This window comes from Schistocerca gregaria, chromosome 8 (assembly GCF_023897955.1).
Source record: "Schistocerca gregaria isolate iqSchGreg1 chromosome 8, iqSchGreg1.2, whole genome shotgun sequence".
NCBI lineage: Eukaryota > Metazoa > Arthropoda > Insecta > Orthoptera > Acrididae > Schistocerca > Schistocerca gregaria.
The window spans coordinates 504,922,338-504,946,366 of NC_064927.1; the positions used below are offsets into that span (position 1 = coordinate 504,922,338).

Sequence of the window (24,029 nt, forward strand, 5' to 3'; positions counted from 1 at the left end):
CGAGACACAAAACACTGAAGTAGTCACTCATGGTCCACAACATCACTGCTACCAAACACTACCTACAAAATTATGGTTTGTAAGCATTCTGAGGAAAATCCAGTAGAACTGTGTGCTGCCTTTAAGGAGACACCTGGAAAGGCCCTGTTGGCCCATAAAGCATGTAACCCTCTCCATACGATCATTTGTCCCACTAGGCACACATCATGGAACAGTACAAACCTAAGTACAGTGGTGTACACAGAAACACCTGGAATGGATCTGCATCTGTAATGTCAGGTTCACTACACTGATGAGTGCAGGATTTGACAGACGATTCATACCCGTCGTAGAAGCATGTGAAGGCAGCCAGATACTAATGCACAACACAAACATGCATTAGAACAGGTTCAGCTGGGAGGAAGCTCAGTCCTATTTTGGATTAGAATCACATGCAGAGGTTAAACACCTATAACACAATGGAGGAGAATTTGAGGGCTGTGTAGTATTGGGAGAGGGTCCTTCAACCTATTACCTTGCCATACAGTCAGTATTTCAGTAATGGGTTGTTCTTTAGAGACAATAAAGTATGAGCACATTATGCCCATTTTGTGAAAACCTTCTTCAGGAGACAGGAATCTCACCAAATGGAATGACCTATTGTATCTGCTACCACGAATCTGACTGAGACGCTTGTGACCAGTCAAAACTTGCAGTGCACCACTGTAGGAAGACCCCCCCACCCCTCCCCTCTCCTTGTAAACAAGTGGACTTCAGGAAGGTGCCAGTCACAGACAGATCAGGCTAGAGTAGCATAATCTCAACCACATTGTAGACAGCAGGCCAAGAAGAACACAAGCACATGTTAAAATGCACCTGATGGGGCCTCAGAAGGGTTTTTCTTTCATTTCCTGCTTCCCTCAAACCTTTGCCCACAAGCAATCATAGCCGTAAAAGTTGTGCAAAACATTTTTTTGAGGCATTTATACCCTGTTGCACTACTTGGTTGTGGTTTTTACACAATATTTCAAACTAAGCAATGTTTATACAGAACATAATTAGGTGTCTGTATACAAGAAAAGTGATGTCAACATTGGTGTTAAATGAAATTTACATCTTTGACTCCAAAGGTATTGACAAAACATAGATAATAAAATAATCTTTTTCTGTGCAATGTCTCCTGGCAACTTAAGGTTTTTGCATGAGAATGTGAAAATCTTATCTGAGAGCCAGATAGGAGTGTGTCGTCAATCCAGAAATGATTTATACTTCACTATGTTAGTTGAATTTCACAGTTCATCCTAATTTCATTCTTGTCATTAAACACAAATACCAATAGGAAGTAAATGTATTGGTACGTGAATGTCCAACAAAATGCCTCTGTAAGATGTTCAACCATGAACTTTGCTCAATATTCTTATGGCACGCTTCTGTAAAATAAATGTGTTTTTCACTTTAGCTGCATTCCACCAAAGATTATGCCATAAGACTGTACTGAATGCAAATATGCTACCAATCCCACCCGCTTGTCAACACAGTGAGAGAAATTTCTATGTCTGAACTTCCTACGACACAACAAAGTTGCTTGGTTAACTTAACCACACGCTGGCATGACCTCTGTTTGCTATCCATCTCAATCACAAAAATTCAGGTGTAGAGTTTCAGTTAGCATGTGCCCACTGATCTGTATTTCTGATACCTGTAGGCCCTAAGTAATTTTGATTTGTTTTGGACTTGAATAACAAGAGTCACAGCATGATTAAGAGTTAAGCTGTTTACTGTGAAGCAGTTGTGATCATGTGTCGCTACTGTCTTGGCTGTGTCTGCTACACATCTGTTTGAGCCATGTACCAGTGTACTGGTATCATCTACCAACATAACATTTTGGTCTGTTTGGTGAATCACAGTTGGTAATATCCACTGTAATGAAACATCTATTTAGGAAAATGTCATGAACTGTTATTCTTTGATAAATATCAATACTGTTATACAGATTAGATTAGTACTTGTTTCATAGATCATGAATACGACACTTTGTAATGGATAAATATCAATACTGTTATACAGATTAGATTAGTACTTGTTTCATAGATCATGAATACGACACTTCGTAATGATGTGGAACGTGTCAGGTTAATGAAAGGTGTCAATACAAGATATTATATTACACAAAATATTACATGACACTCAATATTTTCATTTTATTTATTTATTTTATTTACTCAGATAGTAGACAATAAACAATAACTGTTTTCAATGTTTCATCATTTTTCCCAAGTACTTTCTTTCCTATTAATTTTGCTGTGTTAAACTTAATCTATGTAACCACAAGTAGTTAACAGCAGTTTGGTCATGTTAAGTTATTTAGTTTTTAACAGTCACTTTTCTTTCGCTAACACACAGTTTGAGAAGTGACACATCACTATAAGATTTGTTCTGCAGCATATATTTTTAATGGGTGTAATGACAAGAAATTTCAACATAATTTCTTTACAGTGGAACACCAATGTGTCAATTTCTGTTACACTGTTGATTCCCTAGTTGACAACTTGTAGCTGAATACAGAGATGTCTGCCAAAACAGCAGCTACTTTGTCAGCTTAAATTAGGTTAACAAGATGGGGATTCAAACATTACTTCTCCTAAATTTACTTCAGTGTCTTAGGTACTACTCTAATTTGATGGTACTAATATAAGCAGTGAACTGTGAAAATTTCATGCCTGTTACCTTTACATTATTCCTACCGAGTACGATACTCGGTATCATACACAGAATTTCCTGTTCATGGAGGTGTATGTAAAGAGAGTTTAATTATATTTACATTTGTCATTTCATTAATACTGCATAGGTTGGCAACATCAAATACTGGGTGATGGAACAAAACTAAAATTTACTTAAGGTGTAGTTTATACTTTGGGGAATAAATGAGTGAGTTGTTTAACATTCAGTATAAACCTTTTAATTAATGCTAGCTCGACATGGAACCTGCAGGGCTCTCTGGTAATGTGAAAAGTCGTAAATTAAGTCTTAACTTGAAAACTGCTAAAGCAGGAAAGAAATTCAATGTAATTTAAATGAAGTTTATGGTGAATTAACACTGGATTGAAGTATAGTTTCGTTTTGGTTTATTCAATTCCATAGTGGCTACACAGGTATAAATCATGACCAGGAAGGCCAAAAAGAACTGTTTCAAAAAGTTTCAAATTTAAGGCAAACACTATGGCATAAGATTGTCCTGTGATGAGAGTGAAATTTTTTGAGACAATAAGAACATCAAAAATGTGGTATGTCCTTATTTCAAATTCTGACAGATTATTTGAAAAAGAGAAAGATTTCCATTCGGTTGGACCCCCCCCCCCCCCCCCCCTCCTCATACACTGAACACAAGCAGAAATGGTTATTTCAACATTCCTAAAGCAATTCAACAATTAACAATAATGTATCCTGTATACAGTTGTCACTATTCATGAAATACAGATTACACACTAATATATTAAAAACAAAGATTCCACGACTTACCAAGTGGGAAAGTGCCGGCAGATAGGCACAATGAATAAAACACACAAACACACACACGTTTTATTCATTGTGCCTATCTACCGGCGCTTTCCCGCTTGGTAAGTCTTGGAATCTTTGTTTTTAATATACTTTTCCCATGTGGAAGTTTCTTTCTATTTTATTTAGAGATAAAATCACAGACCATGTACAGCAGTGATCTAGCCTCCTCAAAACCAAACCTCAACATGTTCATTATAAAGATGCTTTGGTTACAACTATCACAGAAATGATGATCTTTGTTCACAATTAACAGGACACATACGGTCATTTATAGCTAATGTTACCAGAATTTATATTATCTTGCTGCAAAAAACAGAAGAAAATAGAACATGCCAGTTACTCAAGACTGGGGCTACATTCTCTATAACACTCAATGGAACATCAGAAATATTTCAAACCAACAGTTGGGTTGGGTTGTTTGGGGGAAGAGACCAAACAGCGAGGTCATCGATCTCATCAGGTCAGGGAAGGACGGGGAAGGAAGTCGGCCGTGCCCTTTCAAAGGAACCATTCCGGCATTTGCCTGGAGTGATTTAGGGAAATCACGGAAAACCTAAATCAGGACAGCCGGACGCGGGATTGAACCATCGTCCTCCCGAATGCGAGTCCACTGCGCCAACTCGCTCAGTCAAACCAACAGTCTATGCTGGTCAATGTACTAGTGATCGGGTATACCACCCGTCTGTTTTGACCCATGATGTATTTGCGTTGTGCCGTGATGTGTGACGTCACTAAGCCAATGTGTGTGTTTTTGAGTGAAGTGGAATTCTGTAGAGGGTGCGATGTATGAAGAGGTGGCGTGCTCTAGCGGTTTAATCTTGTAGTGGCAATGTGTTTCTGAGGTATGTTTCTGTGTCATTTAGTGCACTACAGTCAACGTGATGTGGAGTGTACAAAATTACATGGTGGCACAATGGAATATGTTATGCATAAAGCAGAATATAAGGTGTGAAATTTAAACTGTACTCTTAGGTGCCTGAGTAATCACTGAGTAAGCAGATCAATGTTTTTAATTAAATTATGAGAGAAGGGTGGTGGCTGAATCTTTATTAACATATTGCACCTGTGACTCTATTATTAATAAACGTTGATCTCTCTATCTTCTCCCACGATTTGATTAAAAACATTGATTCCTCTATCTTCTCCCACGATTTCATTAAAAACATTGATTCATCTACCTTCTCCCACAATTTAATTAAAAAGCATTGATCCACTTATGATGTTTTTTATTTTCTCATGGGTTCCACTGTCTTGTGCTATCCGACTCCCCATTCATCATGTTCACTTCCCATAATTCACCACACATACTGTTACCAACTGAAACACATTACACAGCAGCCACTGACACCGTAAGTGTACTTTTACCCTAAGGCTGAGCTGGAAATTGGGATGCTGGCTTTTGGAGTTGGAATTGGGATGAGGCATGGTTATTGGTAACCTGTTCTACTGTTGAGCTATATAGGTGAACTTGAGAATGGGACACAGGCTTCTGTAGTTGTAGGGGGGCTTTACTGATATCCTGGTGTAGAGTTGAGCTATATAGGTGAACTGGAGATTGGATAAAAGCTATTGTAGTTGTTCTTCACATCCTGGTCTAGGGTTAACTGGAGATTAGGATACCATGATCTCATGGCATATTTTGTATGGTTTTGTCAAGTTTTATTTTTTTGCAGTTTCAAGTGTCTTGTTCTTTTCAGTGTTGCATCTTGAACAGCAGTGTTGTTTTTATTAATGAATTTTTGATTTGCCCCTGACCAAAACTCTCTTTTACCCTGCAGTTGTTCTGCTAACTTTTGTTGAGTCCTGTCAGATATTGGTTCGCATGGTATTTGTATATTTGTCAGTGTTACATTCTATGTTTCGGATATGCTCAAAGTAGGGGTTTTCGGCATGGTGATGGCATCATTGGTCAAAGCAGACCAGTGGTATTCCAGTTTCTATTAATCCACAGTGGATCTTGTTGTCCCTGTAGTCTGGACATGTCAATAACACTGTTTGTTCCCAAAGTAGAAACAACCTATACAAGGACACGAGCAAATTGATCAGAGGCACAAATAAAAGGAATGGTCAAAAAAGTTTCCTCTAAAATTGCTGAATAATACCAAAACTTAAAAATAAGGTTAACATACATAACATAATGTTCAAATTTTGTATGTGCATACTTAAGAGGGAGTAATGAGAAAAACAGTATTTTGCAGCACTTTTTTTAAAGTGCTAGAATGCAGTAATTTTTTCCTCTACTTGCAATTGCTGATTCTGATGATGAAGGCTCATTAAGTTAGTTCATTTTGCTGTTTTCATCCACTAGTATCATTGTGTAATATCCCGAAGCCAAACACTTAACATACAGTATTAAATGCACAAAAATGAGTGAAAACTTTAATGTGGTCTAGAGTTCAAGTCCTTATGTAACAATTATTTATATTAAGTCACAATCTGAATAGCTGAAGCCACATAAAAACTGTGGCACGGTAACTCAGCGTGTTCGGTCAGAGGGTTAGCTCCCCTCTGGGGGAGGGGGAACCCACAACAACAACAGCAACAGAGTTAATGTAACAACGCCAAACTGAAATGGGTGTCTTGCGACATCTGCCCCGAGCAGATGCAACGAGCAAAAATGACCAAAGAAGAAGAAGAAGAGGAGGAGGAGAGAATTGGATGTCACCAAACTGGATTTAGAGCAACGTCAAATACGAGCATCAGCTTTGACCAGTGACATAGGAAGCATGCAACAAATGCTGTAAACAATATGGTAACTATAATGTGACATTAGCAATTTTTTCAAAGAGGTTATGCAACAGATCAGTCTCTCCCCACAAACAACTGTTTTTAAATAACTGTTGCCTTCGCCAATTCACAACCCAACTATCACCTCCCAACCTAACCTGTACCTTGGGCCAAGCTACATATCTACCTGTCACCACAACCAGTTTTTTATCTTTTCATATTCACTGACTTCAACAGACAACAAAACTGTTAATACATGCACCAAAAGGTGATATGACAGCAACATTTAACGTTATGTCACTGGCCAAAGCTGACAACTCATATCAAATGTTACTCCCGACCCTGTCACAGACCTTGTACAACCCATCAGCACTATAGCGAGTGGAAGACAGAACAGCACACCACACATGTACATCGATCCACCACACGTCACAGAGATTAGCTTGGGAATAGAAACATCTGCTTTCCAAGAGAACCACTACTGAGGCAACTTGTGGAGACATTCGTGTGTGGAGTATGTTTACACATGGTGAAAAGAGTTACATTATACGCTGTGACACATGATAATGCTCATATTCAGTTGGCATCAAACCACCTGCAGTTCAGTCTGTAACTCAGACAAGGTTGAAATGAGAATATTTAAAGTCACAATTTTAAACCTAAAAAGGGTATTCCCTGTCATCAATGTACAAAACACAATCTGCCATAACAGAAAGATTTAGTTAATCTGCTGTAGTTTGTCACTTTGTTCCTCCAGTCACTATTATCCCCACTCACAATAGCCAATAGCACCTAAATGGATGTGGTGAGTTGTTGCGGTGCAAGAAGCCCTTGTTGACACGTCTCATTTCCACTGTTTCCTATATGGCCTGATACCTATTGACAAGACAATCAACTGGTTTTTCACTCAGTCAGTTTTTTTCAGTTGAACAAAACAAACGAATGAAACTAGTCACCACAGCCACATCAGCTATATGAAAGTTTTTCACTTAATATAAGACAACTGATAGACAAGTCTCTCACCGTTACATCTGTTATATGAATGTTTTTACCTAATCTCTGGGTTTGAATGATCAGACTTCATGATTATACCTGAACCATGATTAGGGTTGCCAATATTTTGAGACACAAATAACATACCTTATTTCAAGGAGAGGTGAATATAAAGTATATTTCTTAAAATGTTAAGATTTTTTGCGGAAAATATCATTTTACACATTTCACACTAAGGAACTCTTGGCAGACCATTACTGGATTCTGTACAATCTGTGAATACCAACTGATGTGCTGAAAAAAGAAGGTTACTACTTAGACAAACTCTGAAAAGAAAGTTCGGTGAATAGTCCTGTAACATTAATGTAGATGAACTATGAATTTCAGTTACCTTACTGCCCTTTGAAATAGTCCTTCCCATAACTATGAACTGCTGAGCTCTGTGATACATGTCCTGGAAACTTTGCACAAAGTCTTCCTTTGGGATGGTATTCAAAAGCCGCATCACGTTTCATTGGATGTCAGGAATATCATCAAATCCCTTTCCTTTCAAAGCAAGTTTCAGTTGAGGGAATAGGAAGAAGTCTGGAGAATTGAGATCTGTCGAGTATGTTGGTTGTTCAAGTTAAACCGTTTTTTGCCAGGAACTGTTTGACAATAATGGCTGTGTGTGGGTGAGCGTTGTCGTGAACAAAAACCAGGAACCTTGTTCATACTGAGGTCGTAACCTGCATAGATATTGCATGAAATGGGTTAAAATTTCAATGTACCATGCAGCATTCAAAGTCATTCCCTCAGGTAGAAATTCCTTGACTATTGGAAAAGGTAATGGTCATCATTTTGATGCGTGATTTTCTGTCTCTGACCTTTATCTGACAAGGAGATGTTGGAGAACACCATTCCATGGGTTGCCTTTTCGTTTCAGGGTCGTACTGGAGACACCAGGTTTCATCCTCAGTGACAATACAGTTCAAGAAATTGGGTGTCGCATCCACCATTTTGACGAAATCCTGTGAAGCCTCTATAAGTGCCTGCTTCTGATCGTCAGTCAAGTGATGTAGCACAAGACTACAACACATTTTCCTCTTGCTTAACTCCCGGGTAAGGATTTGTCACATGGATTCACAGTTCATCTGCACTTCATCCGCTATCATTTGCACAGTTAACCGACGGTCATTCGTGATTAATGTCCTCACTTTCTCAATTTTTTTGTCACTGAAGGCAGTCATCGGTCATCTGCCACGGGGATTGTCAGAAACACTTTCCCGGCCTCCTAGAAAAGGGGTGTACCACTCGTACACACACTTCACGGACAGATCTTGATCCCCATAAACACGTACCAGCATTGAATGCATTTATTTTGGTGTCTTGCCAAGCTTACAACAAAACTTTAAATTGATCCTTTACTTGTTCATTGTCCTGTTCTCAGTTCAAAATCAATGCACTAAACAAGCACTTCGTCCAACAGGTCTAACACAGAACACACATGATGCTCAACTGAACTGCGGTGGGGACAGGTTGTCAACTCTGGCCGGTACACAGGTGCAGCTTTGTGAGTTGCCAGTGTTGTCCGATCGACCATTCTGACTTCATTCATCGAACTTTATTATCAGAGGTTGTATTAACCCCACTCACCCACCTCCTACAGCAATTTTTGTGCCTGTTGCACAGAAAGGAGCACAGCCAGCCTGCTGGATGGTCAGGAGAGCAGCTGAACACAAGAGGGAGCGAATGCCTGTTGGTAAGAGGTGGCTGTAGCCTGCAACTCCTCTCGAATGTTCCTGCTGCCCTGGGTGGCAGCGCACATGATGTGAGATGTATCACGTTGCCCCTTGCGATCAGAGGGGTACGAACATGGTGTCAAGACTGTTTACGGTAATGGTTTAACAATGAGACTAAAGTACCAATATACGATTATGAATAGTATTTCTTCATGCTCATGAAATATATCTGCTACTTTTCAAAGGCTATTAAATGTAAAAAGTTTTGTGTAGATGAATAAGACATGTAGGCCTATTTATATAGTTGGTAATGGAATTTTATGCGTAGGATATTCACTTCCCACACAAACAAATGGCAAGGGCTAAATTGAAATTGTTTGTAATTACTGGAAATCATCACAGTGAGATGCAATGAAAACAGTTGCTAAATAAATTTTCTCAATATTCATTTTTCTTCCACATAGCTATTCATTCATCATTTTGAGAGAAACCAGTGTATCAGACAAACCATATGAATATATTTGATCCAGTCCATTGCAGTTGTACATGTTGACTGAATTATTCTTTCTTTCTTTTCAGGAGAACCAGTCTGCAGTTTTTCTGTTAGTTGAACCATGTACCTATTATTTCAACTAAAATCATTCTTTAGTATATTAGTTGGCGGAGCTCTCCATTCATTCTTCCGATTGAAGTCTGCAGCGCTTTTGTTAGTTGAACTACAACAGGAGTACAACCAGGGCACACAAACCCCCAGAGGTACAGCTTGGATGTGAAGGCATCTCAGGCTGTACACCATAGTTAAAGTAAACATTACACATACATATTCATTTAAGTATGTGCTGAATAGACTGATTCTTCATTTCATCATTCAGAAATGGTTAATATATTGCTGTGTATTAGTTGGCTCCAAATGCAAGTAATTAAACTGATGTATTGGTGGGCCTGAAAGTTCAGCAATGGCTACAAATTTGAGCAGATAAGTTTTCTTATGAGTAGGCCGAATTCAATCATTACTTAAAACTACAACCGAATGAGTTGACTGTTTTCCAACAACCAACTGACTGTTGTTTTCATTTGGTTGTACCCATCACTACTGTACCAGTACAATAATGCATGCTTTCCTCTTGTGTTCTAGTATTTGAAGGGTGTCTTGTACGGTCTGCAATATTTCATCCGTGTAATGTTTGGAAGGGTACTTATCAAATCAGAAAAAAAGTAAATTACCGCACTGATCACACCACACCCATTCCACAGCTTTTAGGATTGCATAAATTCTACAACAAAAGTCTATTTGTCTACAGTGGAGCAAACCACTTCACAACTGCCGTTTGCCGTAACATTGAAGGCAGGAGTCACTATCAACTATTGTGGGTTGTAACAGCAGATACAGCCATAGCACTCAGCAGGTGTCTTACTTCTGCGAAGTATATCTGTCTCACTGTTCCCAAACTGTGGGAATGGACAGCTAATACCCATCTGTGGTGCCACAGAGAGATACACAGGTTCCTTAGAGCCTGCTCTGTGTCATCTGTATGAGTTCTGGGCAAAGGGTGAACAGGCGTGGAGCCAGATGGCTTCCTAATGCTTCACTATCTCATGGAGTCCAGACCAGGACATATTGCTGCCATCATGGATAAACAGCGAATATCTGGTACAGGTTGTCGGCTTAGATCAGTGATGTAGAAAATGAGCAACAAATGGTGCTAACAACACATTGACTATAGAATGATATCGGTGGTGATTTTTGCAAACAGGGTAAGCTACAGATCAATCTGTCACCACAAACAGGCATTTTTCACATTCATCGGCTTTGTCAACTAACAACAAAACTGTGAATATAAACACAAAAATGTGATGTCACAGCAGTCATTAGCATTACTTTACTCGTCAAAGCCAACGACCTTTATCGAATATTCCTCTTGACCTGCCATCATTACGGTGGAAGGGGACACTTCACGTTACAAGGTGAGTGAGTCAAATTCAGTTGCAAAAGAAATTAAAGAACTAGGCAGTAAAATGATTACTCTTTAGAGCAACATTATGCTGGCATTGAGAGGAGCAAATTATCAAGCTGCAAAAACATTTTATCGTTTCTTAGTGAATTAACAATACTAACAAACTTCTGTAGCAATTCAAACAGGGCAAGATTGTTCATTTGTGACATGGATTTTTTGGGAATTTTCGCTTGTGTATATTGTAATAAACTAAACTGAGTTTAATGAGAGCAAAAATCACACTTGTTAACATGCAGAACGTTCTTGGAGGTTACATTTGGGCTACAGGAGAAAATGTGTTGTTCTATGGTCCGTATTAATAGACACAGGACTACTACATTCATAATACGACATTGTGAATGAGATTCAATGTAGAAGAAAATAAAAAACAGTTCTGACATATTTCACAACCGTGAGGAAATTCTAAGGGTTTATACAACAAACATTATAACTAAATAATAAGTTGTAGGTAATTATTTTAAATTGAATATAATGAAGCCCTTTGCTTATACTGCTGCTGCTGTCATTTTTACAATTAATGTACAAGAAGGAAAGAAAGAAATAATAATCACACTAGTCACTACAGGCCAGGGTTACTGTTATTAATGCAACCTACAAAAAATGTTTTTAGGTTTCTATTGGATTACAGTGTCAAATAAAAAAGTATTGTATCCAGTATAATGATTACTACGCGATGAGTCGTTGCCTGGAACACTTCACTGTGAAAAAGTCCTATGTCTCTTCTGAGAACTGGCTTTGAACACTTGACATAGTTTTTAATACATAAAAATGCAGACAACTAAATCGACGACGCATCACTTTTGCCAATCTGAAAAGGTACCCTTAGTGTGCACGAAACCCTTCGAAATAAACAAACCATAATACGTAACTGAACTGAACAAACCACGGCTTAGGAAAGTATCCTCGATAACATCAGTTAAATCACATTTATATTGCTGAAAGGAACTGTATTCTTCTCGAATATTTATTTTTATTCTTACCCAGTGGCGTTACGGAATGTGTCATTAATAAACCGTGATGTGCCTGCCTGTGTCCAAACATTGCAAACGGCACTCCAAATCTGCTGCTAATATTTGGTGGTCCTCTGCCGTCACCGGATTGCGCCATTGTTAAGGTGTTAGGAAAGTCGTTTCATTGTGTTTGATTGATCGGTATTAGTGGAAGACAACACTCTTTCAGTCCACATCACACAACACACAAAAACATCATTACCGAGTTCCATCTGTGTCAAATCCTGCAATCGCATATTATCTCTGCCTCTTTTATTTACTATGTGCGTCAGAGATTGATACAGAATTCTTGACCAATTTGCGATGATTTGAAGAGTAGCTGGTAATCATATTTTCCATGATTTTTTACTAAAGGCATCCTTGTTGCAAAGAAATGAATAAGAAAACACTGAAAATCGTAACCACCATCACGCCAGTTTTTCTTTTTTTTACGAGACCTTGTGTAATGAGAGTTATTGAAGGGAAGTAAAATACTTTGGGCAACAAGTGAATTTTCTCGTTTCTTTCTTCATCTAGTATGTGTAGAGAATTTTTCATCCTTTGCAGTAAAATGGGCGTCAACGCACTATAACATAATGATGGGGCTCATGGGGAAAGTCAGTCAGCATGTCACACAAGAACTGCTTCAAGAAAACATATAACTTTTAATCTACACGAGCCCCTATGCAGTGCATGGGGGAAGGTACAGCCTACCAAAATTATAACCAGTCTGTCCTATAACATTTTCTTACTGAGCGCGAGATAAACGACTGTCTCTATGCCTTGGTATGCACCCTAATCTTTCTTTTTAGAACACAGAGTCTCTAAATAGATCCATCAAGGTTTCGCGAGAACTACGTCTTTTCTTCTAAGGATTTCGATTTCATTTCTCCAGGCATTTCTATTACAATTTTATAAGGGCTATAGCAGTTTGTTACGATATTAGCACACACAGCGCAAACAAGTGGCGGTTTTGTAGAGGTATTGTGCCCATTGTGTCCGCTTACAGATATTTTGTTGTACTTCATTTCGTGCTAACGAGGTATGGTTTTCCCTCTCCACCCACACGATTAGATTTTGATTTGTGGGTATTGGCTGTTTTCTTTCATGAACTGAGTGATTCGCTCTGGCTAAACGATGAGAGACTTTATTGTTATTTAACAAATAACAATAACGTTCTGGAAAAGAATTGTGACTACAGAAGAAAGCTTACAGGTATGGTTGTGTCGTATATAAATGTAATTTATTTGTTCCACGTTACATAAGCTATTAACTGCGCCGTGTAACTGTAACATCTATGGGCCGATTCCACTGTCTGTCACGTCAAGGTGTATTCACACTGTCACTGTCCGCCACTTGAAATCAGTTCAAGTAACGTGATCTCAACTGGGATGGCTGTCCTCAACTGTTCTTTTCGCAGGAATTGCGAAAATGCTTTTCAACTTTTTTTACGCTCGAAGTGCATACACACAACGGGCACGTACAGTGGCGCTGCCTTAAGGAGTCAGTACCTTGCCCCCACCCCCCAATAGTTTGTGGGGATTTTGGGTCCTTATCGTTATAAATAACACCCCGTTGATCCACTTGTTAAAACAATGTTATTGTCACACTTCAGATATATGTCATTACACATCGAAAGTATCACTTATACAGAACATGATGGCCGCCTTGGCCCCAAAGAGTTTTTCCACGCCAGAGATGTTATGGCACGTCAGTGTTGCCACAGAGCCCCCCGCCCCCCACCACCCTCGTAGTGCGGAGGACAAGGCTCTGGCTGTTGTGGGGGGGGGGGGGGGGGTGCACGTGTCGCGCCATCATCGTCCGGAGGGGGAACTGGGCGGGGCGGGGCAGGGGTTCGAGCCCTTTTGCATGGAAAAATGTAATCTCGGTGCCACACCAGTGGGAGTATGCGGCGGTCGGTTCGTGAGGTGACAGAGGGGGTGGGGGGAATAGATGGAGACACGAGGTACATTTTTGTGTAGAGGACAGCCTCGAATTGACGGCTTTGGTCTATAGTAATGGTTTCGGGGCAGCCGAAACGTGCGACCCATGTGGAGAGGACAACGTTGGCGACTGTTTCGGCTGAAATATCGGCTAGAGTGGTTGCCTCTACCCATCTTGTTGTTCTGTCGATAAAAGTAAAAGTATTGGTAACCATCCACATGGGGAAGGGGGCCGACAATGTCGATGTGGATGTGGTGGAGTCTGCCAGAAGGAGAGCAGAAGATGCCTGAGCGGGGCGTGCAGTGGTGTCCGACTTTGGACCGCTGGCACGAAATACAAGTGCGACACCAGTTGCGACAGTCTTTGTGAAGCGAAGGCCATACGAAACACTCGGCGATGATGCACGTAGTTGCGCGAATGCTCAGGTGGACGAGACCGTGCAGTGCGTCAAACACTGAGCGAAGCAAAGAGGAGGGGACGAGGGGGCGTGGCACACCAGTGGAAGTGTTACACCACAGCTCCGAGCATGTGCCAGTGATCGTCTTGCGCGCCGTGCACGGAGAGCGATTATTGTCAGATAAAAGACTCGCCAAGGAGTCACCATTTGTTTGCACTCGAGCAAGAGCGTCGAAGACGATTGAGGAAGATGTGCCTGAGATCCGGGAGAAATAATCAGCGGCTATGTTGTCGGATCCTCGAACGTTTTGTACATTAGTTGTGAAATGAGGTCGAAATAACGGAACCTCCTAGGAGGTGGGTCAGCTGGAGGATTTGTGAGTGCTTGGGCGAGAGGTTTGTTGTCTGTAAAGGTCACGAGGGGACGTCCCTCGACGTCTTCGCGGAAATATCTAATGGCTTCGTAGACAGCTAAGAGCTCTCTGCTGAAAGCGGACCATTTGCACTGAGAGGGAGAAAGTTCTTTTGAAAAGAACTTAAGAGGTTGCACCACCTCCCCTCTGTCTTGTTGAAGTACTGCGCCGATAGATATTTAACTAGCGTCCATGGTAAACGAAAGTGTTGCATCCGGGTGTGGATGGGCAAGCGTGATGGCTTCAGAGAGTGTGGTTTTAAGCTTTTTGAAAGACGCACGCACGACCTCTGTCCACGGCACGCGCAGGTCGCCTGGCAATTGCGGTCCGCGCAGTGCGTCTGTGAGGGGAACCTGTAGTTCAGCGGCTCTTGGAATGTGGCAGCGGAAAAAACTGATCATTCCTAAGCACCACCAGAGATCATGGTATGTTTCTGGTATCGGCAGCTGTTTGATAATGTCTATTTTCTCTTGTGTGGGCCGGATACCATCGGCTGAAACTATGTGTCCTAGAAAAACAACAGAATCCTGTCTCAGTTTGCATTTGTCTTTGTTGATGATCACACTGTGGGATTGTAATGTATCAAACAGTGCCCAGATGTGAAGCTCGTGTTCCTCCCAAGAGGAAAAAAAGATCAAAATGTTGTCCAGGTATGCGTAGCAGAAAGGTAGGGGTCGTGACACTGTATCTAAGAACCTCTGCCAGGTTTGGGAGGCGCTTTTCAATCCATAAGGCATGTAAACATATTCAAAGAGGCCGAAGGGTATGGTGATGGCCGTTTTAGGGATATCTTGTTTGTACGTTGGTATTTGGTGACACGCTTTCTCACAGTCTACCACACTGAAAATTTTAGCGCCTGCCAAGTGAGAAGCGAAGTCCTGAATGTTCGTTACTGGATAATTGTCCATGATTGTGGTCACTGAGATGTCTACAGTCACCACAGAGTCTGTGGGAACCATCCTTCTTCGGTGTGAGATGAATAGGTGATGACCATTCACTGGAGGATGGACGTACAATGCCTGCTTTTAACAGGTCCGAGATGATTGCTTTCGACACTTTGAGTTTTGTGAATTGAGGCGTCGTGGTCGGTGCCTGACCAGAGGGCCCTGAGTCGTATTTAGTCTGTGACGTGCGCCGCTCGTGATTGACGACATGCTTCACATGCAGGGTGCGTCGTTAGCGTTCGAACACTCGTGCAATGAGTCAATGATTTGAGCGCATGCCGGTTTGTGCGAAGAGCGAATACCTTGAAGTGAGGCGAGTTCAGTTTTCGTGCTCTGTAATGTCTGTTCGGTACGCTCGATAAGGGAGGTGAGCTTGGCCTGCCTTTGCTTGAGTTCACTGATTTCTTGTCGTTGTAGTAGCACGTCACAACTTTTACTTGTTAACTTGGCTGCAAGAAGAGCACATTTGGTCTGCAATACTGAAATGTCAATGTTTGTTGACCGAATGGGTGATACAGATGAAGTGGCCATAAGGGCAATAGTCTTTTGCGAAGTTTGGTGGACTAATGTACATCGCAGAATGTGTAGCGAAAATTTGTGGTGTCGCAGAAAGTCAATGCCTAAGACCGGACTAGTCACCTGTGCCACATGAAAAGCCCACGAAAACTTCAAGTCTTTTGAAAGTTTGAGCGTTAAAGGCGCTGTACCTAACACTTTGATATGAGAGTCATTAGCCACGCGTAACAGTCTGGGTGAGGAAGTTAACATGGCAGGTGTGAGAGCTGGGGGTATTACACTCATATCAGCACCATTGTCAACGAGAAATTTAATTCCTGAGATGAGGTCAAGAGCGAATAGACGTCGGCACTTACCGTGTTAGATGCTGTTGCTGCTGTAAGGCGTCTTTTTTCCTGTGCACGAGATGCTGCACCTATGGCACCTCGTGAGCTGCATTTGTTACCGCACAAGGGCTGCGACATTTCCTGGCCGTGTCGCCGAAGTTGGCGTGGAACCAACACAGCGGCCATGCTGCGTTAGGCGGGGGTGATGTAGAGCTCCTGGTGTCTGCTGTGTCCATTGTGGAGCGCTGTAGTGCGGTGTGGGGTGTCACGGCGGATGTCGTGGAGGCTGTATCTGGTTCCCCACGACGGTGGGCACATGTCACCACAGTCATAGTGTGAGGACTGAGGAAACAAGCTCGCCCGAATCCTGGAGGGGGTGGCATACTGTTGAGATCGCTACCCTGACTCTTCATGCTGCGCGCTCGCCTGTTAATAATTCTGAAAGCTCGATCCACGATCAAAAGCTTCTCTTCCAAGGTGCTGTTGGTGAGTGGCAGGAGCTGTAGTTGTAATGCTTCCGACATTTTGGCGAGCCACATCGACCATAATGCTGTACCGGGTAGCAAATCCACAGGTGCAAGGGTGCTGAGTCGGCTGAGTCGTCGCCATAGTCCCAATGGGGTGAGGTCGAGCAAGTGTTCCTCATGAATGATATGATGAATAATCTCGTCTGGAGCTTCACAAATGAGCGTTCGTATATTTTGGTGAAGGCGGCTGGCTGATCACAATGTCGCTAATCAAATCCAAATGGTCATGCAAATGTCCCACAAAGCGCATGAAGCGTGTTTCTTCTGAGTCATTGCTTGTGGCATCAAAAATAGAGTCGACTAACGCGAACCATGAGTTGGGCTATGTTTTTGCAAAAGTTGGCAGTTTAGGTAACTTAGTTGGTTTGGAATCCACGACCACTGGGTGTGTAAGAGCTACAGGTGTGGGAGCAGTCAATATGGCGTCCGCCAATGGGGAGGGGGGGGGGGGGGTAGGCCCGGGGGCCCGTAAACTGTTACACCCCTCTGATCGGTCGTTATTGCTGTCTGATGTCTAGCAAAAGTTGGGAAGAGGTACTAGGAGAGGTCACATTCACTATACACTGTTCAATTCGATCAGAAAATTGAGGCTGTGTGTAGCCAGGCGCAGAACTCATTTGCGGCGTGGATGATGTAGCAGCTGTGTAGTGGCACTGCTCTGAAAGTTCAGACGGTGGTTGCGCACCCCCGAGCGTGCGACGTTAGCGGTGCAATGTCCAGATATCTTTTCACACTTTGTCCTGTATGTTTGAAAGAATGATCTTGAGGCAAGATGGCGGGCGGTACGTACACGTTGTCTGTGAGTGTTGTGGTACTGCAATCCACTCGCAGGTCGGAGGGCCTCGAAATGTTCGATGTATAGAGTCCATGTGTAGTGCACGTGGGTGGCATGGTCGGATCCTGACCGTAGAAATCGTACAGCGGTACATCTCGTGGCGTAGGCCACATGACGATACAGGCAGTTCACTTGTACACACAAATGTTATTGTTATTGAACTCACGTAGAACACTGGAAGAGCTCACAAACTGGCGTCGGGATCACCAGTGTGGGGTTTTGGGTCCTTATCGTGATAAATAACACCCTGTTGATCCCCTTGTTAAAACAATGAAAGTATTATATAGACAAAACATAATGGCCACCTTGGCCCAAAAGAGTTTTTGCACGCCAGAGATGTTATGGCACGTCACTGTTGCCTCAAGTTAAAAAGTAGGGACCTCACCCCCCCCCCCCCCCCCAATATTGAAACACGCATTTCTCACCGCTCTCTCCCCCTTCCTCACCCTTTACTGGGAAATCTGTTAAAACTTGCACATACATTTTTGCATAATAGTATGTAATGATTATGTAGGAAAAAAAAATACTGATTTTACGAGCTGTTGCGTATTCCTTTCTGCTACTCCTCCAACCTCTGCATATGACGAACTGCATCTGCACTGTACGGAGGTATGCAGGGAACGAAAGCTCACCATGAGCTCGCAGTGCTTTGGCTGCTAGGACGAGCTCCACTTCCTCTCACAGCAGCCTGCTGGCAGCTTGTAAAAGAAACTAATGAGCAACAGTGACACCGAATTTGATGGCAATCCCTAGAAGGACTTTGTAATGTTAAAGACCCTTCATTCATTTTTGTAAATTCTATTGATAATCACTAGGTACAACACTACACAAATCAGCACCAGCTCCAGGGATTTTGCCGCCCTGTGCAAACATGTCAAGCGTAACCCCCCCACCCCCCCACCCCCACCCCCACCAGAAACGCTGACGGAACAGGAAGTGCTGATGGAGACCGAGGGAGAAGAAGAAGACGAGCCGTTCGAGTGCCTCCCCCTCCCCAACAAGAACTGTGTGAGGGAGGTGCTCACCAAGATCGCAGATTCCCTGTGCGATAGTAGCTACCCCCGTCATGATCATCCTTACCCTTTCATGGTAGACAACATCCGTCCCATACCTCATAAACCTTATCCATCCCTCTGGGGGTGCAAACCCTTGAACCAGAAGCTGCACGGGAGGGAACTCGTCAGGCATGCAGATCTGGAGCTGATAAACAAGCACCCGATCTTTACCGACAAGGACTGGCGGTACATAACTGACCAAGCAGTCATGTACATCCAGCAACAGACGCCACCAGTGGACTTTTTCCGCCTAAAGAAGATTGAATTTGGGCAGCCAGGAAGCAGCAAGAAAAAGAAGAACAAGAAGCCACTGGAATCACCCGGCAGATAAATTCCTTATCCCACAGAAACCAGAGGCCAGACCAAAATGCGAAGAAAAATATTCCCACCAGAGAGGATTCCAGGAGGAACAGCTCAACCTGCTTGAACTCCTACACCTTGGGCCAAGGCAGGCCTGTCAGTATAGTGAATGAGTGAGATAGTGACAGAGACAAAAAACACTGTTCCCCGGAAAAAAAAAGAACAACGCTGTTATCAGCCCTCATGGAAACAGCAATTGGCATGGATCGATTACAATAAGGTAAAAGTTTTTATTTTTTGCGAAATTTGCAGACAAATGTTTGAAGAAAATCGTTTTCAGTTTTCTCACAAAATGGAAAAAACTTTCATGGAAACTGGTTTTTCGAACTGGAAGAAAGGGGTAGAAAAGTTGAAAGCGCATGAAGCATCGGGCTGCCACAGAGAAGCTGTACTAAAATTCAGATCCTTAAAATGGAATGTAAATGTATTTAGCCAGATTTCCAAAGAAAAGCTGACACAAATGAATGAAAACAGAGCTTGTTTACTAAAAATCATATCTTCCCTCCGTTATTTAGCAGTGCAGGGGCTTGCAATATGTGGGCATGCTGATGAAACAAGTAACATTGACAATGTATTATGCCTTCGATGTGAAGCTAACGAACTACTTTTAATATGGCTACAGCGCTAAACTTACAAATGGACATCCCATGATGTTCAAAATGAAATTTTGACCATTTTAAGTCATACACTTCTTAGAAAATTATTGGAGGATATCAAGAGTGCAGAGTATTTTGCAATAATAGCAGATGAAACAACAGACATAGTCACCAAAGAGCAATTTAGTATCCGTATAAGATTTCTTGATACTTCCCTAGAGATAAAAGAATATTTTTTAGGGCTACACTCAATACAAAGTACCACAGCTAAGGCTCTGTTTGATATTATTATCGACATTTTAAGATGATTTGATTTGCCTACATCTAATTGCAGGGGTCAATGCTTTGACGGTTCAACTAACATGGCCAGATTATATAATGGTGTCCAGGCAAAGTTTAAATCTAACACTACAAGACACTGTGAAAGCAGTTCGAGAATGTCGAAATGTATTGAATGTTATGAAGGACTTAATACATTTCGTGAGAGATTCACCTAAAAGATTAGATCTTTTTGCTCACCTGAATGCAGACGCCTCTACAAATTTGAAACCATTCTGTCCTACAAGGTGAGCCGTAAGATATTTGGCAATGTCTTCAGTTTTGTCCAACTATGCAGAACTTCAGGAATTTTTTATAAATGTTTCAAGAAATGACGATTCAGACACTGGGGCCAAAGCAAATGGCTTTTTGATTAATGTGTAGACATATGATTTTTTTCATGTTATCACTTTTGGTAAAACTGTTTGGTCACAATGACACCGTAAACATAGCACTACAGAGGAAATCCCAACACTCAAAGGAGGCCAATAAGATGATTTCCACTCTTGTAACTTCTATTAAATTTACGAGAAACTATTTGAATCATTCTGGGGTGAAGTAACTTCAAAATGTCAAGATATGGATGTTGATTCCCCAAAATTACCCGTAGAAGAATAGTCCCTAAGAAATATGATGACTCCATCAATTCATCTGTAGAAACATTCACTGAAGTATGTGACAAATATAGAAGATTGTATTATGAAACAATGGATACATCCATCAGATTCTTGGAATCACGGTTCAAAACTCTATCATTCATGTTTGCAAATCAAATTGAACAATTTCTTCTTGGTGATAACAAACATTCATTCGATATTTTATCTTTCTACGAATCAGATATAGACAAAGAACGCTTGCTTCTCCACCGAAGCATGTTTCATGAGATTCTCCAAATTAGTGATTCTGCGAATGTTCGTTCGTTGGATGACATAGTGAAATATCTAAAACAAGAAAACCACCTGTTTGGCCTACTGCCTAAACTAGGGAAATTCACACGTGTAGTGCTGACAATTCCAGTAACGTCTTACACTGCCGAGTGATCGTTTTCTTCTCTACAGAGGGTGAAAACGTATCTTTGTTCTGTAATGAGGCAGGATCGTCTTAATGCCATCGCCCTTCTCAACACCCATAGAGATGAATCGATGAAACTCGACCTTGATGCCATTTGTGACAAGTTCATATGCAGGAATGATCTGAAGAGGAGTATGTTTGCCATCAAAAATTAAGGTACGTTTCTTCAATGTTATTTATGTACTTGTTTTGTACCACTAATGACCTATACTCCGACTGAAATGACATTGTGATTGATGTTTCAGTGAGTCGAGGGATTGGGGCTAGTCACCAGCCAATCATGGTTTGCATGATTTTCAGCTATCCTCACAATCTTTTTTTTGTTTCTTGAAAGTTATTATGCTGTGTGGGGAATTTCCCAAGAATATGACGTCATAACTCAAAAGGGAAAGTATGTGTGCATAATATACCTCTCTCCTTCAGCACTTGTGTTGTTCCATATATTTATCATTGCATAGGTCATTTCAGGTAGCTTAGAATTTAAGAATGTGATGTGGGAATTCCATTTCAGATTGTCTTATAAGTAAAAGTAAACAAAGCAATTTTGTTTCAGTGACACTTAATTTTTTGGTTTTCCAAAGAAATATTTTGTTTTAATAGATTTTTAATTTAGTGTGTGGAATTGTATAGTAGCCTTTTTTCTTAAAAAAAAAAAAAAACAAAAAAAAAAACGGTTAATCAGTAGCTTATTCCTCACAAACCACTCTGAAATATTTTCATTCGTGACTTCAGCATACAGCCTAAGACCCTTTCTATTTCCACCTTCAATCAATACACTGATGTCGTCTGCAAATAGGAGTGCTTTGGAGTGTCAAACATGTAGATGGAAATGCAAAGTTATCTGTCAAATGTAATACCTAATAAAATCAAGTTGGCACCTCTAGGCACGTACATGGATCAAGGAATCCACATTCATATGAAAATGACATTTATTGAACTCATATGGCTTACAGCTTGCAAGGATAGCGTTTATATTAGAGAAAGCAGACGTGGAGGGGAGGGGGGGGGGGGATGTGTGGGCCTGAAAAAAAGTCATTAAGTGGCAAAATGGGAATTTCACGCACTTTGTAAAGAGCTCAAGGAAGACGACTCTTCCTTTTATATTTTAGGAAGTTGAAGCATAATGTTTTTCATACGTTACGTCAAATTGCAAACAAAATTACTAGAAGGAACAAAGTGTTACGAGCTGCCATCACATCCCATGAAAAATTGATTTGTTTAAAATTTATTTTACTTATTTCCAGTGCAAATTTTTGTACAATAGTCATGTTTCCCTCAATACCTTTCTCTTCAAGATTTATAGGTTTTCTTTACGTCTTGTATTTGGCTTTTAATACTTCAAAAGTGCCTTATTTGAAATGGGGTTAGTGAAACCATATAAATATTGACCAATGATGCTTGCTAAATTGCTTCACACAAAATTCAGAGCTATTTCACAAGAACTAAGCCAGCCACAAACATATATTTAAATAAACAACATGAAGTGTGGAAATATTTTAGTCAATTTCTTTTTGTAACAGTACAAATGCCTGACAACATACAAGTAAATTCCATCTACCAATCAATCTGATTCTACCCACAGTACTTTTTCACTTCAAGTTGGAGCCTTATTGCAATGTATCTCATTGTAAGATATTAAATATTATACAGCTCTGTGTGGAAATCAACTTTATAAATGTAGACGAGGGCAAGAAGTTTAGTACACTCATGTCGTACAATTCAGGCAGCTGCCTCACTGCTTCAATTAATCTTTTTTTGTAATAAATTTTAACAAAAGATAAAATGAAACGAAACAATTTATAATAAATAACAAATAAAAAACAACTGATATTAACCACAATTAAATCATATACAGAGATTTGTGCGGCAATGTATCTAGAGGAAATGAACTTGGGGGTCACTTGATTTTGATTACCAATGGACATATGGCATTACCTGCAAAACTTACTTCCCAAGAAACCTTGACAGTGCCGTGTCGTGATATGATGGGATGGCCAGTGTGGATACCACCATTTGAAATGCATTGCGGTACATTTGACAGGGTGTGATGTGACGTAACGGCTAGTGTGAATTGGCCTTATATCTATCATTTGTTTGTAGTCCAGAGCTTGCACAAAGAATCACAGAGAGAATTTACATTACACACAAGCTGTAGCAGATGATTCACTCTTGACATCACTCCCCTACTCCATGTGTCAGCGATATGTGGGGTAGAAACGTATGTGACGCCCAAAACGAGTTGTGACATGAGGTTCACTTAGAGGCACAGACTGGCATTGGAAGAGTGGGTACGCCTGGTGTCCTTGTGGAATCACCCGTAGGTAGCATCTCAGTGTTAGCTCTCATCTCTGTGCAGTACTGGTGCAAGTCTCAGCCAGGATAATGGCTGACTTGAGCTTGTTGATAGATATTGTGATGGAAGGGCCACTGATATCAATATCAAATGGTTCATTGTGGCGTCAGTACTGTGTATGCACCATCGTTCTGTGGCCGGAGATGTTTTAGAATGTCACGGTGTCAGACAAAAACCTGAAGTTTGCAGAAAATGAATGGTTGCTGTTATTTTGAAGTGGCAGGGTGGAGCTTTCATTATCTGCAAGTAAGGATACTGCACAAAGTCTGAGGCTTCAATAATATTTTTTGTCATGGCAGTAAAGGACTCTACTGGTAGTGGGTGTGTTTGTCCTTAGAGTAATTCAGCTGTTACAGCATTGAGACGTTCTTTGACAACTATCTAGAGGCACAG

The 24,029-nt window shown here is 41.1% G+C and overlaps 1 protein-coding gene across 2 annotated transcripts in view; it reads right to left on the reverse strand.

The window, feature by feature from the left end:
- The window catches only part of LOC126285002 (RING finger and transmembrane domain-containing protein 2), a 93,328-nt gene extending 80,946 nt beyond the window's left edge, over window positions 1-12,382 (reverse strand). The window contains exon 1 of one of the 2 annotated variants that reach the window (XM_049984299.1): window positions 11,974-12,382. In XM_049984299.1, the coding sequence (XP_049840256.1) occupies window positions 11,974-12,100 (127 nt within the window). In that variant the 5' untranslated portion in view covers window positions 12,101-12,382. The remainder of the gene's footprint in view (window positions 1-11,973) is intronic. The other variant, XM_049984300.1, reaches the window with a different exon arrangement.
- Window positions 12,383-24,029: the final 11,647 nt, after the last annotated feature.